This window comes from Rhincodon typus, chromosome 7 (assembly GCF_021869965.1).
Source record: "Rhincodon typus isolate 14 chromosome 7, sRhiTyp1.1, whole genome shotgun sequence".
NCBI classification, from domain to species: Eukaryota; Metazoa; Chordata; class Chondrichthyes; order Orectolobiformes; family Rhincodontidae; genus Rhincodon; species Rhincodon typus.
The window spans coordinates 49,777,822-49,794,757 of NC_063338.1; the positions used below are offsets into that span (position 1 = coordinate 49,777,822).

Below are 16,936 nucleotides of genomic sequence, written 5' to 3' on the forward strand. Positions count from 1 at the left end.
TGACCTGTCCATCCTCCCTGGACTGACCTATCCCCTTCCTAACTCCCTCCCTACACTCACCTTTACTGGCTCCATCCCCGTCTCTTCGACCTGTTTGTTTCCTCTCCACCTATCCTCTCCTCTATCCCTCTTCTATCCACCTCCCACTCTCTCCCTATTTATTTCGGAACCCCCTTCCCCTCCCCCTTTTCTGATGAAGGGTCTAGGCCCGAAACGTCAGCCTCTCTGCTCCTATGATGCTGCTTGGCCTGCTGTGTTCATCCAGCCCTGCACCTTGTTGTCTCAGTTAGAATTGAATGTCTTTTTAAAGACCCTTTTCAGCATTTGCTATTGTCACTATAGTGTTCATTGATTCTATACAGTGGGCGAATGGGCATGCAAGTGCTATAGCCTTATCTTTGTAGGATAGGTGGAGCTTGGCACAGAGGTTGTGAATGGCCAAATGGGTACATGAAGGGCCAGACCTCGGTATAGGACTATGAGGGCCATCAGTGTGGGTTGGGAGCATAGCTTAGAATGGGCTGCAAGGGTTAGACCTTTCAAACAGATTCTTTTATTCAGACTAGGGTTTACAACAACATCTGAGGTGTAGTGAACCATGAATCTTTTTAAAAGCTGATCTGACTCCATGACAATTATAGAAAATAGATTGTTCCTATTTGCAGAATGGAGAGTGTAGAGAAAATCAGATCCTGGCCTCCATTTTCACTCCTGTGTGCAGCTTCTCTGACTCCATGAAAATCCAGCCCACACCCGTAGCCTTTGATCACTGTGCTGCATAGCTTCTAGTCTCAGACATGACCCATTAGAATTTGCTGCCTGAAATGCACAGTCAGTGTAAACAATAAGTAGTTGAATACGTTTTGATAGTTAGCATCATATAATTACGGTTCTGCTTTTCCGTGAAGAAGTTTAAAAGCAAAAACAGGGGAAAATCTCACTATACAAAGAATTTTCCACTTTAATGCACAGCCATTACGGCCCATTTAATTCAGCTGTCTCTGAACAATTTCTGTGACCTGAGATCAAGGTGGTGGGTAGGGGTGGTGGGATTAACAAAAATACAACATCGTCAGCACACTGCTAAAACCTAGGCCTGGTATTTTTTTTTAACTACAAATGGAATTTCGTGCAGGTGTTGAATGAAATTCTGAAACTATTTCACCTCTACGAGCTCATCAGCCATGGAAAACACTGAGTTGGTTCCGAACCTGAAGCAGATTCTGGAAACTACTGACTCAAAGAGAGGTTTGGTTTACCAAAATGGAAAATCTGTCTTTCTTAACTTGGTTCTTGTAACAATAAAGTTCAACTATAACAGCATACAGCAGTTTTGTCATTTCACCTGTGCTGATGTGTGCTCTGCTGAATGAGGGAAATCAATTTCATTGTCACGTGTTCAAAGAGATGCAGTTTGTGGTTGAGTATAGGCACCAGATTGTGCTGAAGAGATGTGACCAATAGGAGCTGGTGATTCCCATCATCATTTGGGTCACGTCTTCTACTATATTGACACCTGAAGCATGGTCATATATTCCAGGATTCTCCTATTCACACCTAGACCTCTCGGTGATGAATCGAATCATTTATTGTCACATGTATTCAATGTAAAATACAGTGAAAAGTTTATACTATTTCAATGCATCGGCATCACTCCCATCAACGTAAAATAAAGAAAAGAGAACTTAACGAGTCCAACTTTTCTTTCTCCGCCATTACAGTCCTGCTCTGGACTACATCAGCCCATGCTACGCTGCCTCGAGTCCCACTCTGGGCTACACCAGTCCACACCATGAGGAAGCAAGGCACAGCCTGTTCCAGGATGATATTGTTTGTTTTTAACAATGAAGGAAATAGGCTGATTATCAATTAACAATTCCTCAGAATTGTTGGTGCAACTGATGGATCAAACAAAACTGTGCAGGCATTTTGTCCAATGCTGCCCAACTTTGTGTTTATTTCTTCATCGCCTAAAATGTGCGTTAGTACCTGCCTGTAATATTCCCTGTGGCAAAACGTTCCATGCTGATTGTTTGACTTATACTGTGTACTGAAAAACAGTGAAAGCTTTGTTTATGAGTGGTACAGACAGATTGTAGTCAACAAAGGATGTGCAGATCAAAAAGACTGAGGCATACAGGTTACATTGTACAGGGCGTGCTCTCGTCAAGATCAACGTTAGCAAGCCCAGTGTCATTTGAGGCCAGAAAATCCATTCATCAGTCTGCTAACGGCCAGGAAGAAGCTGTTCCTGAGCCTGTTTGTGCATGTGTTCAGGCTTTTGTATCTCCTGCCTGACGGAAGAGGATGTAGGAGGTCATTACCAGGGTCTTTGATGATATTGGCCACCTTTCCGTAGCAGTGAGCCATGTAAATGGAGTCCATGGATGGAAGGTTGGCTTCCGTGATGGTCTGGCTGTGCACACCACCTTCTGTAGTTTCTTATGGTCTTGGGCACAGTAATTGCTGTACCAGGCCGTTATTTACCCAGACAGTATGCTTTCAATGGTGCATCTGTAGAAGTTAGTGAGGGTCCTTATGGACATGCCAAATATCCAGCTGTTCACAATAATTATATTAATGATTTGGAGGTCAAGTTCACTAAAGATCCTCAGACAGTACCTTCCAAATCCATGACCACTTTTATCTAGAAGGACAAGGACAGCAGAACTAGATACTGAACCAGATTACCCACATAAATACAGTGGCTTCAAGAACAGTTCAGGGCCTAAGAATCCTGCAGCAACTAACTCTCCACCTGACTTCTCAGAGCCGGTCCACCATCTGTAAGGCACAAGTTAGGAGTGTGATGGAGTATTTCCCACCTGCTAGTTGCAGTTCCAAAAACATTCACGCCCTGTAACATCAACACACGTTACCAGCAATGTGTGCCACCTCCAGGATGCACTGCAGAAATTCACCAAATTTCCTTAGGCAGAACCCTCCAAACCAAACCCATGGCCATTTACCAACTAGAAGGACAAGGGCAGCAGATGAATGGGCATGCCACCAAGTTACCCTCCAAGCCCCTGACCATCCTGACTTGGAAATGCATCATCATTTCTTCAGTGTTACTGCGCCAAAGTCTTGATAGCATTGTGGGTCTACCTACAGCAAATGGACTGCAATGGTTCAAGAAGGGAACTCTCAACTACCTTCTCAAAGGCAGTTAGAGAGGGGCAATAAATGTTGGTTGTTCGAAGCCCACATCCCATGAATGAATAAAGAAAAACTATAATCTCGGAATTGAAGGAGTACTGAGCCTAACCAACCTTCTGGAAATGAATGAAAATAATATCTTCTTAGTTGCACTTGTGCAGTCATGTTTTCTGGATCATTAAATAATTTTCCCAATTGAAATCAGCAGCCATTTTCTAAAGATTATGTGACGAGAGGAAGAATTCAATTCCCTGTAAATCTTTAAACATACTTGATGGGTTCACCAACTTTATGCCCTTTTGAAGTTTGTTTAGCTTAAGTATTTCTGCTCATTAACAATCAAGACTTGCCTGCAAGTTAGGTGAAACACATAAAAAGATTGCTGGGTTGTACTCTCTTTGAAGTGAAATGCTATGAATTCTTGAAAGGCATTTCAAGTTTACTTTACAAATTTGATTAATGCACCTTTTACATGTGCAACCAGCAAATTGAAAAGCTTTCCCGAAACATCTCTACTGTAAAGTGTTATTTTTGTTAAAGCTGGTCACGCAATGTTTCCAGAACATTAGCTACAATTTTGATTAAACTGATTTTTGTACTGTAGCTGGGGTAATAGTGCTATTGTTTATGCAAGCTCCTAAAAGAAAGTCAAGAGCAAGCTGCAAAAAGAATAATTTGATGTTTTATTTAATTTCTTTCGGATTTTGCACTTGGTCCTCATCAGAAACAACAATAAATTGCATTCTTATATCACCACAACACATGGTAATTTAAAAAAAACTGATGACAAGAATGTCTCTGAAAATAGATCCAAGATCCAGGCTAACGCTTTACAGTAACTGAATACATTCCATTGTGTTGATTTACAAACTATTGCAGGTTTATTGCCAGTATCTTGGGATTGCATTCACATTTGACTTTTTCAGTTAAATCCAAAATTAAATTGTTTGTTTGTGACTGTTATTTGTGACAGAAGAATGTAGTGGGACATGTGCTTACCTTCATTTTCAACTTTATGATGTCCGTATTGGGGCTAATTTTATGTTTGATTGCTCATGCATAGAATCAGATTACAATGTTTTAACCACATCTGACTTATACTGCGACTATGATTTCCTCTGGGGCACCTTACGCAAGCTCAAATATCTCATTGGTTAGACTTAGCAGGAAAACTACTTGAGGTTTTAGAGGTGATTGAATTTAGATGTATTAAAGAATGAAAGTTTTTGCAGCATGCCTCCTTCATAAAGCAACATTTTAAGTATAATTTGATGCATTTGGCAGAATTTGGGGCTAATAATATGTGCCAAAAATAATGTATAGTGAATGGGTTGCATGTATTTTAAAAAAGTACTTTTTGTTACAAGTGACTGTTGATTTAAATTCTTGTACCATCAAAAATGAACATATAGAACATAGAACAGTACAGCACAGTACAGTACAGGCCTTTCGGCCCACAACGTTGTGCTGACCTATTATCCCACTCTAAGATCAAACTACCCTGAATACTCTACATTTTACTATCATCCATGTGCCTATCCAAGAGTCGCTTAAATGTCCCTATATATATAAACAAGAAGTGTTATATATATGGTTGGATCATGGGAGAAAGGCATAATTGCTGGGTGGCCCTGGATATGCTGTGAGTCTCTTGTGGCATAAAGACTAAAGGTAGTAGCAACATTCGTTATCATTCTTGTGACATGTAAGTGTTTGACTGTCTCTTGATCATGGTCTATTAAATTACATGTCTTAGTCCAATGGTCACTACTGAGTCTCTTTTTCTACTGTTTCTTCATCCTATTCTCGTCATGTTAATCCCATTTTAATGCTCATTGTATTACAAGATATCACAGTACTCTTCGAAGGAAGTTTAAAATCCTCATTAGGATTTGACTTTTGAGTCCTGCCGATCATCTTGCGGGTGGAGGCATTTTGGAATTTTACTAGCCTATGTTTGAAAAATGGTTCCAGCTGGCACTATTTTCAACCAGATGATCTGCGAAATTCAAAATTTTAGCATAGCTGTATCATGGAGATAATCGCTAACCTCTGATAGGATTTTTCAAAGATATTAACTGAGGCAGAAAGGTGGTGGAGCGGTGCTTAGGACGATGCATGTTTTAAGGTTAAGAAAGCCAAAAGAATGAAAGTCCAGGTTTACCTAAAGCCTGCCTGGCTGTCAGTACAGACTTTGGTGACTGCTCCTAGTCTAAGAGCCTGGGAAAGTCAGGGCTTTGTTTTGGAAGAAGATCAGTGGACAAAGTCAGGTGATCAGCTCAGCTGAAGGTGAGGAGGAGGAATATCAGAGTCTGGAACATGGGGTGATCAAAGTACAAAGCCAAGCAAAAACAGGGAGGTGATGTTTAGGGGAGGCAGATCAGAGGCTGAGATAGTGGAGATTACAGACCAAGAGCAGTGTGGTAGCCACATGGTAGAAACTAGAAAGGTTGAGCAGTTTGCAGAGTGAGATTGGGAATACCGGAGATTGAAATGGTTTGATGGTGGGGATTGTTGTTGGTTTGCAGGTATAGGGTTAATGAAGCAGGTAATTTTTCAGCTAACATGTTTCTCATTTCAAGACTTGGGAAAACCCAACTAGCCAAGGTTAAAATTAAAATGGGATTAAATATCGGCACACTGTTTTTCTAAAGTGGGTGTTTGCCTGCTCGCATTTCAATTGAAAACAGACAGATGAGTTTTAGGATTCAAATTTTTACATTAGCACATCACCCTTCATCTAAGCTCGTTAGTGTCTGATATTAAAATTATTCATTTTGTAACAGCAGATTGGTTATGTGGCACAGGCCTGATGTGAACATATCTGGATTCATTTTCTGTAGCTTAGAATTTGTTACCAGGATATATTGCTGTTGTTTATTTGGCTATCATCTCATTAGTAAAATGCCATTTAATGTTGTCTTTGTGTAGTCAATCTTGAGTTCTAGTATTGACCAAAGTTTTCCCTGGCAAGTTCTCACCCTCCAGTGAAATTAAACCAACACCAAAACTGTAAGAAAAAGGATCCAGATTTCTCTTCCAATGCTCCCAGCACATCCCACACAAACACAGTGGGAGATTATGAACCTTCCACCTTCTGATTTTCCTGTTGATAACTTTTTATTGGATGAAAGAGTGAGGCACAATGCTGTATGTTTACCTAACATGAACTCTGAGTGACTGAAGCAAAATATCCTAGTCCCTGTTTTGCAGCAGGCTAATTCCACATTACTTTTCTGCCCTTGAGCAGCCATGCTAAGTGTCAGGGTAAAATGTTGATGGTTGGCATGTATGTGTCTGTAGGTCATCTGATGTTGTGGTAAAATATGTTGCATTAGTTCTTTAAAACTGACAGTGCTATGGATAGACAATGCAACAGAATTAACTATAGAGATTCAGCTGATCTCATAATAGCAACACAATCGTTATTAGCACTCTGTTGATCATTACAATATGAATTGAGCTATTAAATGCTGTCATGTAAAATTTTAATTTACTTGTTTTTACTGGATTATTGTAACAAGCCTTTTCCTTTTTTTGCAGAATTCTATGAATCTTCCTCCTGATAAAGCAAGATTGCTGAGGCAATATGATAATGAGAAGAAGTGGGAGCTCATTTGTGATCAGGTAAAACCAATTTAAAACACTCTTGAATAATGGGATGAGAGCTGTTAGCTTTAGCATTGAATATATGGAGTGAACTGAATGGCCTGTTTCATTGCTGATGTCTCTGAGTGGTTCTCAGTTCCGTGTCAAGCATCTGGGTTTGTTCTGTTTGTTTGTTGTGACTTCCATGGATTTAAATACTTCACATGGAATAAATGATTTGTTTGCAATCCATTATGGTTTTTTGTTTAATAGATGGAATAATGTTGACAATTGGCTGTTTTTAAAAAAAAGTGTACGCGCTGTAAAGCTCCTATCACAGATGTTAGCATTTTTGATGCATCTACTGCATTTTGCAAAACCAAATCAGCAAAATAAAAACAAATAGTCATGCCACTGGAAGGATGAAAACTGTACCTTCTAATGATAGCAAGCAAGAGAAAAACTCATCAACACATTCGTTGAATTAACCAAAAACATGCATGATGAATTGTCAGTGACAATGGGATCTCCAAATAAATTTCCATACAGTAATGTCTTCATTGGGTTTGATAATATTTTGTTTGAGTGAAAGACCGAATGCTAAATAATTCCTGGCGGCATTATCAGAAACTCCAGCCAGACCATAAAGTGTTTACATGTCATATGTCTGCTGATGAGAACAACAATCCAACTTAGGAGATGTTGAAAAACAGGAGGTCCTTCAAAATACTGCAACCACATAGTACTGGGATCCTTCAGTTTTCCCAGCAGGGTAGTCACACTTGGATGAGAATGAGAAGCCAGAAACGGGTCTGCATTGGAATAGCCTGACAAAGACATGATGCAGATGGAGTCAACTTGCTCACTTGTCTTGGCTTGCAGCTGGGATGCTCCTAGCAGTCACACTGAGTGTGGAGGTACCAAAGGACTGAACTCCAGACTCTCCTCTACCAGCATTAATGTAGGAGCAGCCTTTGCCACTGGATTTGCTGCATAAATGATCAGATAGGCCAAGGAAAGTGATGTAGTGTGGCTCCCTCATACTCTAAGACCATAAGAAGTAGGAACAGGAGTGGGCAATTTGGCCCCTTGAGCCTGCTCCTCCATTCAGTAGGGTCATGGCTGATCCAACTTTCTCCCCTGCACTTTCCTGCCCTTTTCCTATAACTCCTGATTATAAGATTATACACCATGATGATTAGCTCAACTCTTTGCTCTTGCTCCATAAAGAGGAATGGAGGGATTCCCCTCCTCTTTGTCCTTTCACTGACTTTATATGGCCTTTTCAGATGCAAAGACAAAAGAGATACGAAAGGGGCTGTTTGTTCACCATTGCCATTGATTCACTGACATAGGAGGTTGCATGTATTGGTACTGGCAATTCTTCAACAATGCTTTGGCTTGCAGTCTTGCTGAGGGCTCAGTGAGTACCTGGACACACACTTCTCTTGTCTTCAGGTGAGGTGAGAGTGACAGCCATTGCCGTCAAGGCCGTATTCAGCTGTGTGTGGCACCAAGGAGCCCAAATGAAACTTGAATCAATGGGAATTGGGGGCAAACTCTCTGCTGGTTGGAGTCATACCTGGCATACAAGATGACTGACCTCCAACAAGCACAGCCATCTCAATTCCAGGACGTCTTTGCAGGAGTTCATCAGGGTATTTTCCTAGGCCCAAACATCTTCAGCTGCTTCATCAATGGCATTCCCTCCATCATGATTGATTGATTGATTGTCATGTGTACCAAAATACAGTGAAAAGATTTGTTTATGAGCGGCACAGGCAGATCAGAGCAAGCAAAGATGTACAGATCAAAAAGACTTGGAGGCATACAGGTTACATTGCAGGCTACATGTTTTGTGGCTAGACTCCATTCAACAGTCTGATAAAGGCTGGAAAGAAGCTGTTCCTGAACCTGCTCGTGCGTGTGCTCAGGCTTCTGTATCTTCTGCCTGATGGAAGAGGTTGTAGGAGGTCATTACCGGGGTGCGATAGGTCTTTGATGATGTTGGCCGCCTTTCCATGGCAATGAGCCATGTAAATAGAGTCCATGGATGGAAGGTTGGCTTCTGTGATGGTCTGGGCTGTGCACCACCTTCTGTAGTTTCTTATGGTCCTGGGCAGAGCAGTTACCATACCAGGCCGTTATGCACCCGGACAGTATGTTTCACTGGTGCATCTGTAGAAGTGAGGGACCTTATGGACATGCCAAATATCCTGAGCTGCCTGAGGAAGAAGAGGTGTTGTTGTACCTTTTTGACTGTCACGTTTATGTGGGAAGTCCAGGACAGGTCGTTAGTTACCATCACTCATTGTGGGTCAACCCACAGCACATGGACTGCAGCAGTTCAAGATGGGAGCTCACCACCATCTTCTCAAGAGCAACTAGGGCCGAGTAATAAATGCTAGCCAGCCAGCGACACCCGCGTCCCACAAGTGTATATAAAAAAAAGCAGGCACCCTTAAGGCTACTGATCAAGTGTGTCTGCTGGAAGTTGAATACCCAGAGGCCTATCATGAGGGGCCAGTGTTCCACTTAACCTGACTAAAGAAGATTATTGAATCTTTTCCAAGACTAGACTCAGTCCATTCTGCCACTATCTGCTCACCGTCTCAGCCACCTCTATCTGTGTTTGTCTGGTTTACAAGATGGTCTCCTCTCCTGGAAAGAGGATTTTCCTCCTCACATATTGGCCAGTGTGTATAAAACTCAGAGCAGCCCTGCACTGGGTGCCGGTCCTCAGCTGCTCTTCTGGGAACCTGGTGGTTGCATTCATGAAGTTAAATATAAGCTAATGCCTGTTTTTAAGTTCAGCGTTCACTCTCTTTTTGTCCCACCCCTTTTACCATTCTTGTGGTTGCGAATTGGCCTCTAGCTAATTAACAACCTGTGAAAATAATGTGCTATAACATCTTCCCTCCACTCCACAGCCCAGAGTGGTGTTGGGAACTGGAAGTGATCCCAGTGTCAGTTTCCCAAATGTGGTAGGAAATTTTCGTCTGGATGTCACACTTAGTTGCACTAAAAGAAAACAAAAAGCTTGGTGTAGACCTGGAGCCTGAAATTTTTTGAGTTTTTACAGTGACTATCTGCCTTCAATGGTTACAGACAGCAACAATTAGCTAAGCTTGCCTGTCTCACAAAACGGTGAGCTAAACTGGCTTAGCAGCTGATTATCATAAGTGTGCTACAGACCCAGGTGACTATGAGCCACAATGAAAGATTGGTTGCATAATATGTAATTTTGCTACCAGATGTGCCATTTGATCGGTGACTGCATTTCAACTTTGGTATCGAGATCTGTCAAGTGTGGAATCATTCCTTTTTTTTGTGGCATTCTCTGTCAATGCCCTACTTTTGTTCCTTCCTTCCCTGAAAAGATTGACATCTTGCTGATGTTCCAGACTTTTCTTTGCCCTTTAATATAGTATCTTAGTGGCTATATATATATATACAAATATATCAAGATGATTCATTTTAATTAATCAATGATGACAGAACCAAAGCCAAATTGCTTTCTGCACAATATGTCCACAAAAATACTTCCAACAATGGCTGTGAGATAAAATTTGGGAGCTGGTCCCTTTCTTCCTCCCTTATATTTGCGTTTGTTGTGTGTCCCTGGTGTTGTGCACTGGAAATCAAGTCCCATGATTCCTGGATTTAATCAAATTATCTAAAATTGTCTTAGTAGCCTGACTAATGAACTCAGGTTAGGTTCCATGACATGAACTATGTTATATAATTAACAAGAAAATAGCTGTTTAATAACCAATGGCAAATACGAAATATGAACTGCTAACATAACTCTACAAATTAATCTCTATTCTTTATTAAATGTGCCACCTTTACAAACAGACAGATATACAAAAACATGGAGATTAAGGGTGAAAAAGAAATCAGAGAAACAGTTCAATAGCACCACAACATTCAATGAGCTGCTTTCTTTTTCTTCCTTTCAATTTCTATTTAGTTCTTTGCTGTTGGCACAAAGTCATTTGCACAACAGATGCTCTCTTTCATGCACTGGTTGAGAATTTGTCCTTTCACTGTCTTTGAGGCATTATATTCCTCCTTCAACAGGAGATTTCTGGATGAAGATGAGTAGAATACAGTTAGTGTGACTGGCGAATTTCTGGTACTATCGCACGGCAGAGTGAGATTTTTTTTGATGCTACACTTTGCAGGCGAGGTGATTCTCAGCTGCACTGCCCCCACACAAGCCACAGGCACCTGGTCAGCCAACCAGAATGTTATTGTTAGCCGGTTTTTCCTTTTAGTTCAGAACTCACTGGCTCCATGATGTCTGCTTCTGCTCTGGCTGTTCCAGGAAAACACAACACTGTATATAGTTCACAATGTATCCAGTAAACATGATCTGTAAAACTTCAGCTATCTCTTTTGCTCAGTATCCTTGGTTTAAAGCCATTTTTGTCCTTTTTTTAGTTTACTGTGCAAAAACAAAGGAAATGAAAAGATGCGGTCATTACACTGAGGCTAATTGTGGAGTGCATTCCGACACTTTAACTGAGATTTAGTTGATAGCACAAACTGAGAATTAAACTTAGAAGCTTCCTATTCTTTATGGCTAACAAACTGAACAGTAGATCTAAAATTCAATGCATCAGTTAGAGAATTCTGCTTATATTTGACGTGTTGCAAAATAACATGTACTGATACTGTAGGAAGAAACTTATTTCATTGAAGACCTTTATGCAACAGCCATAACAGTGAATTATTAGATTGCAGATTAAAGGGCTAGGATTTAAAGGCTAACTTTGGCATTTCATTTTGTTCCTCTTTATGGGTGAGCTATGGCAGATTTTAGTGAAGTTGTTGGTACTACCTCTGGTATTTTTTTCTGACATTATAAAAATCACCTGAAGTTCTTTGCATGGTTTAAAAGGCTATTTTCCTACAATACAATCTGACCTTGATGCAGTCGTGAAAAATGTTGTCATGGTTGCCACACCCCACTGTTTAAAGGAGTACACTCCAGTTTTAATTTCTCTGCCAGTAGAAAGAATTGAAGTGGGAATGAAGAGATAGGTTGTCTTTCTTCTTCCTCCACAATGAGTTCTTTTATATGGAGAGTAAGTTCAATGCTGAATCTTCAGATATATTAGTTGTCGTTGAATGCAAAAGTTTTGATAGTGTGCTTCATGTTGCATTAACCCTTTCATCCTCCACAATTGAACTATTCAATCTCCTCGGGACACACAATACTGGAGTGGAAGAAAGTCATCCTCAATCCTCAGGGTCTGTCTGTAAAAAAAAATGAGATTTTAAGATACGACCATAAGATAAAGGAGCAGCAGTAGACTATTCAGTTCGTCTGGTGTGCTCCGCCATTCGATGAGATTACAGTTGAATTGATAATCCCAACTCCACTTTGCTACCTCTATCCACATCACCTTCAATTTTCTTACTGATTAAAAACATGTCTATCTCAGCCTTGAATATACTTAATGATCTAGCCTCTACAACCCTCTGCAATAAAGGATTCTACAGATTCATTACACTCAGAAGAAATTCCTCCGCATCTCTGTTTTAAATGGGCGTTCCCTTATTTTGAGATTCTGCTGAATGGTCCTAGACTCTCCCAAGGGGAAATAAGCTCTTTGCATCTACTTAAGAATCTTATATATTTCAGTACAGTTTTCTCTATTAAACTACAAATGAGTTCAGCGTAACCTACTTAACCTGACCTCAAGAAAGTCCCTCCATCTCGGAGACAGCCTTGTGAACCTTCTCTGGACTGCCTGCAATGTCAATATATGAGATTCACAGTGTCAGTTACATTGGAACTGGCAAAGGCCTTCAGTACCCCAAGCCTATTCTGACATTCATTTCATTGCTGCACGGTATCTTTACTTCATTTACCTATCTTTCTCCATAAACTTTGTTACCCCTATCTAACAAAAACCTGTCAATATCAGTCTCAAAAATTTAAATTGACCTGACATCTGTAGAATTACAAGTTCCATATTTCCACCACACTCTGTACAAAAAATGAGTTGTGATTTAACACCAAAAAGGCCAAGCTCTAACTTTAGCATCAAACAAAGAAATCGGAATGCTGGGCATCTGAAACAAAAACAGAAATTGCTGGAAAAACTGAGCAAGTTTGGTAGCATCTGCGGAGAGAACTATGTTTTGTCTCCATAGTTGCTGCCAGACCTGCTGAGTTTCTCCAGCATTTTCTATTTTTGTTTCTAATTTTAGCGTTGCATATTTTATTCTCAATTTCCCATGAGAAGAAATAAGTTCTTCACAGTTACCCTACCAAACAGCTTTACCATTTTAAACTCCTGTATTAGGTATCCACCTAACCTTCTAGACCCAAGTGAATAAATGTCAAATTTATGGATACTGTCCAATAATTTAACCCTTTAACTCGTGGCGTTATTCTGATGGATCTGCCCTGTATCCATTCCAGAGCAGAAATATCTTTCCCGATCAAGGGAATTTGCTCAGAAACTTTCTTGAGTTCTTTAGATGATCTCACGGTTCCCTAAATCCAGCTCCACTAACCATATTTTTGTTCATTTTCTGGACTATGTTTTCCCAACCTGTGGGGATAGATTTGGAGGCAAAATTAGATGAAAATTAGAAAACGTAGTGTTGGTCTGGCTCCCCCACCGATGCCACCACCTAGTAATCTTTGCGTGGTCCAATTGCCAACTGCTACCCATGGCCTGACTGACAGCCACAGGTTCAGTTGAGTGTCGATTGGTGTTAGATGCTGGCACAGCCACTATCTTCCCAACAATGGCCAGAGCTCTGCCACTGAGGCCAAAGCTCAACCTTTGCCTTGAGGCAGTCTCCTTGCAGCAGATTTGGGCAGCAGTGGCCTCTTTTAATTCCCTTGTGCTGTGGATGCTAGCAGGTCACAGCTATGGCCAGAGTCCTTTTCTTGGGAGGGCTTCCCTTCCTTGTTGATGCTGCTGACCAGAGATTGTTGAGAGTGTTCTGGCCTTTTACTGTGCAGTTTTACATCACTTAGCCAATTAGACTGCTTGTTTATTTATAACCTCTCTGTTGATCAGTTTTTGTTCCTCATTTTACATTTTCAAAATTTCGTTACAACCATTCTTTTCAGTTGTTCAATTCATTCAGTAATTTGCTGTTGGAAACAAGTGGTGTTCTTATCCTCTACTTGTATTACAATTCTTTCTAACATTCAAATATATATTACGCAGTAACATCATTCACCTAATATGAATACAGTTTTTTGTTGTCTTAACTAGGATAGAATGTCTTAAATATCTTGTCTATTTAACTGCTAGCTCAGTTGGCTGAATGGCTGGTTTGCAATGCAAAGTGATGCCAATAGCGTGGATTCAATCCCTGCACTGGCTGAGATTACCATGAAGGCCTATCCTTTTCAACCTCTCCCCTAACCTGAGGTGTAGTGACCCTCTGGTTAAGCCACCACCAGTTGCCTCCGTCTAATGAGACAGCAGCTAATTGTTAAAGTAATGAAGTAGATCTTCATCCTGCTGCCTGGGCATTTGCTGGTTTTTGCAGATTGATTGCCCATTTTAAAAACTGCCCCATTTTCCTTTCATGTCCAGACAGCAAGTTGAGCAATCTACCCAATATTTCTAAATTGCATTTCAAACTGATAAACAGTTGAAGCAAACTGAAGTGAAGAAATATCCATAAATGCGTATTAATGCACCATTCAAGTCATTGAGAGATAACAAGGTGTAGAGCTGGATGAACACAGTAGGCCAAGCAGCATCATAGGAGCAGGAAGGCTTTTTGATAGGATCAGGCGGTGCGGGGTTGGGGAACGATGAGGTTGGAGGCCGAGGGTGGGAGGTCACCTGAGGTGATGAGGTTGTGGATGGTTTGGGAGATGATGGTTTGGTGGTCGGGGGTGGGGTCATGATCAAGGGGGCGGTAGGAGGAGGTGTCGGAGAGTTGGCGTCTGGCCTCGGCGATGTAGAGGTCAGTGCGCCATACTACAACTGCGCCTCCCTTGTCTGCGGGTTTTATGGTGAGGTTGGGATTGGAGCGGAGGAAGCGGAGGGCTGCACGTTCTGCGGGGGAGAGGTTGGAGTGGGTGAGAGGGCTGGAGAGGTTGAGTCGATTGATGTCTCGACGGCAGTTGGAGATGAAGAGGTCGAGGGAGGGTAGGAGGCCTTGGGGTGGTGTCCAGGAGTTTGATAGAAGCGAGCGGTGCGGGGTTGGGGTTGATAGAAGTGGGCGGTGCGGGGTTGGGGTTGATAGAAGCGGGCGGTGCAGGGTTGGGGTTGATAGAAGTGGGCGGTGCGGGGTTGGGGTGATAGAACCGGCGGTGCGGGGTTGGGGTAGAAGCGGGCGGTGCGGGGTTGCGGTAGAAGTGGGCGGTGTGGGGTTGAGCTGTTTAAAAGTAATTGCTCATATACTCTGCAAAGGTTGATAGAAAATAGCACTAAGCATAATAAAACCAGGAATATCCTATAGAATATGAATATGCCGTATGGACTATTAATAATTCTATAGCAGAACATGTCATTGATACAATTTCTAGCATTTTTCACTTAGACTGCAAACAGAAGCAACTGACCAAATATGAAACATAAGTCCTTGGAATTGTTTAAATAGTAAATGTTAAGTGAATTTTACATTGCATTAAATGTTAATTTATTTGGCCTAGTTTGGAACTGATGAGCTATAACTGTTACAGTAGCAGGAGTAGAAGGTACATTTTGCCTTCTTCAAACACGAGCAATATTCCCACATTGTTGTAATCGACACATTCCACAAATTAGCATGGAGGACTGGGAGTACTAACAGCAGACAAAACACTTGAAGAGATATCAATCTTAATCTTGTGAACTACACATTTGTCTTTGTTTGGCATTCTTGTTATGGCTCTAAAATAGATAAAAATGCCCAAGTTACGAGGTAGTTTAAAATGTCAACAGCTGGCTTGGTTAGGATTTTGATTTCTCAGGGGTCTGTACTGCACTTATCTTTTTTACAGTAGCCATAGCTTTACAAAGACACTGGGACTGATGTGACTTATCAATTCCGACTGGATTTATCAATGATGGGTAATGTTGCTATTGGGAGAAATTTATTTACTTTTTATTGAGATAATTGAATTAGCACTGATTTTCACACTTTTAATCTCTCATAATGTGGCTGAATTCATCAACTGAAAAGGCTTCTATTCCATTTATATGTATACAAGTCATCAGGGATCATTGGTATTACACCTTATAAGTCTGTGCTAAGTACCCTGGGAGCTGCCAGGATGCCTATATCCTTGAAAACTCTCATGTTCCTGCTTTGATTTAAGAGCCAAATGCCTTACAATAGTGGTGGAGAAAGCCTTGAAGTATACCCCTGATAGAGTGTGCTGCATAACCCTTACTTGCTGTTGTCTGCACAACTTAAGCAGGCAAAGAAGGGATGGGATGAGAGGGCCAGAAGAGTGGCAACAGTTTTCTGAAGAGGACGATGAGGACATAAAGCAAGAAGAACATCACCCTCAATGCTCCGACGTGAAGCAGAAAAAAGCCAGGCAGGATTTAATTGACACCTGCTTCCATTTGATGTGGGTCTGGCAGTTTCTGTGGAGAAAGAAACGGAGATAATGCTTTGAGTCCGATATGACTTTGAGTCATATTGGTCTCTGTTAACTCCGTTTCTCTCTCCACAGATGCTGCCAGTCCTGATGACTTACTCCAGCATTTTCTGTGTCTGTTTCAGATTACTAGCAGCTGCAGTATTTTTGATTTTCTTCCAACAGATGTGAGCTGGGTGCGTTGATCATTCATTGGCTGTAAGTTTGTTGTTGCTTGAAATGCAATCAGCCCCTGTTTATTCACTGAGGCAAATACAGCTATCTTTTTTTCTGTTTTATTCCTTTCCTTGTTGTACAAACGAAGTTGATGGCAAAAGTTATTGGTTTCAACCATGTTTGACTTTCCATCATGTGATGCTCACACGCTCAATAATGACAAGATATTATGCTGCACTGAGTGTTGATGAAAGAGTAACACTTGTCCTAACGTGGTTTGGTACCAAGGACAAGTAGCCCATGGAGCTTGATTCTAGTAGCGGTGATTAAATTGATGGTCAATCAGGAAGATAGCAATACATTTACAAATCATAGAATCCCCAGAGTGTGAAAACAGGCCCTTCGGCCCAACAAGTCCACACCGACGCTCCGAAGAGCATCCCACCCGGA

At 41.2% G+C, this 16,936-nt stretch overlaps 1 protein-coding gene across 9 annotated transcripts in view; it reads left to right on the forward strand.

Moving 5' to 3' along the window:
• The window catches only part of fmnl2a (formin-like 2a), a 240,933-nt gene that overhangs the window by 130,470 nt on the left and 93,527 nt on the right, over window positions 1-16,936 (forward strand). For all 9 annotated transcript variants that reach the window (XR_007262411.1, XM_020519188.2, XM_048598572.1 and 6 more), the window contains exon 2: window positions 6,703-6,786. Coding sequence is in view for 8 of the 9 variants with exons in the window: in XM_020519188.2 (XP_020374777.2) it covers window positions 6,703-6,786 (84 nt within the window). In the remaining variant the exon portion in view is untranslated. The remainder of the gene's footprint in view (window positions 1-6,702; window positions 6,787-16,936) is intronic.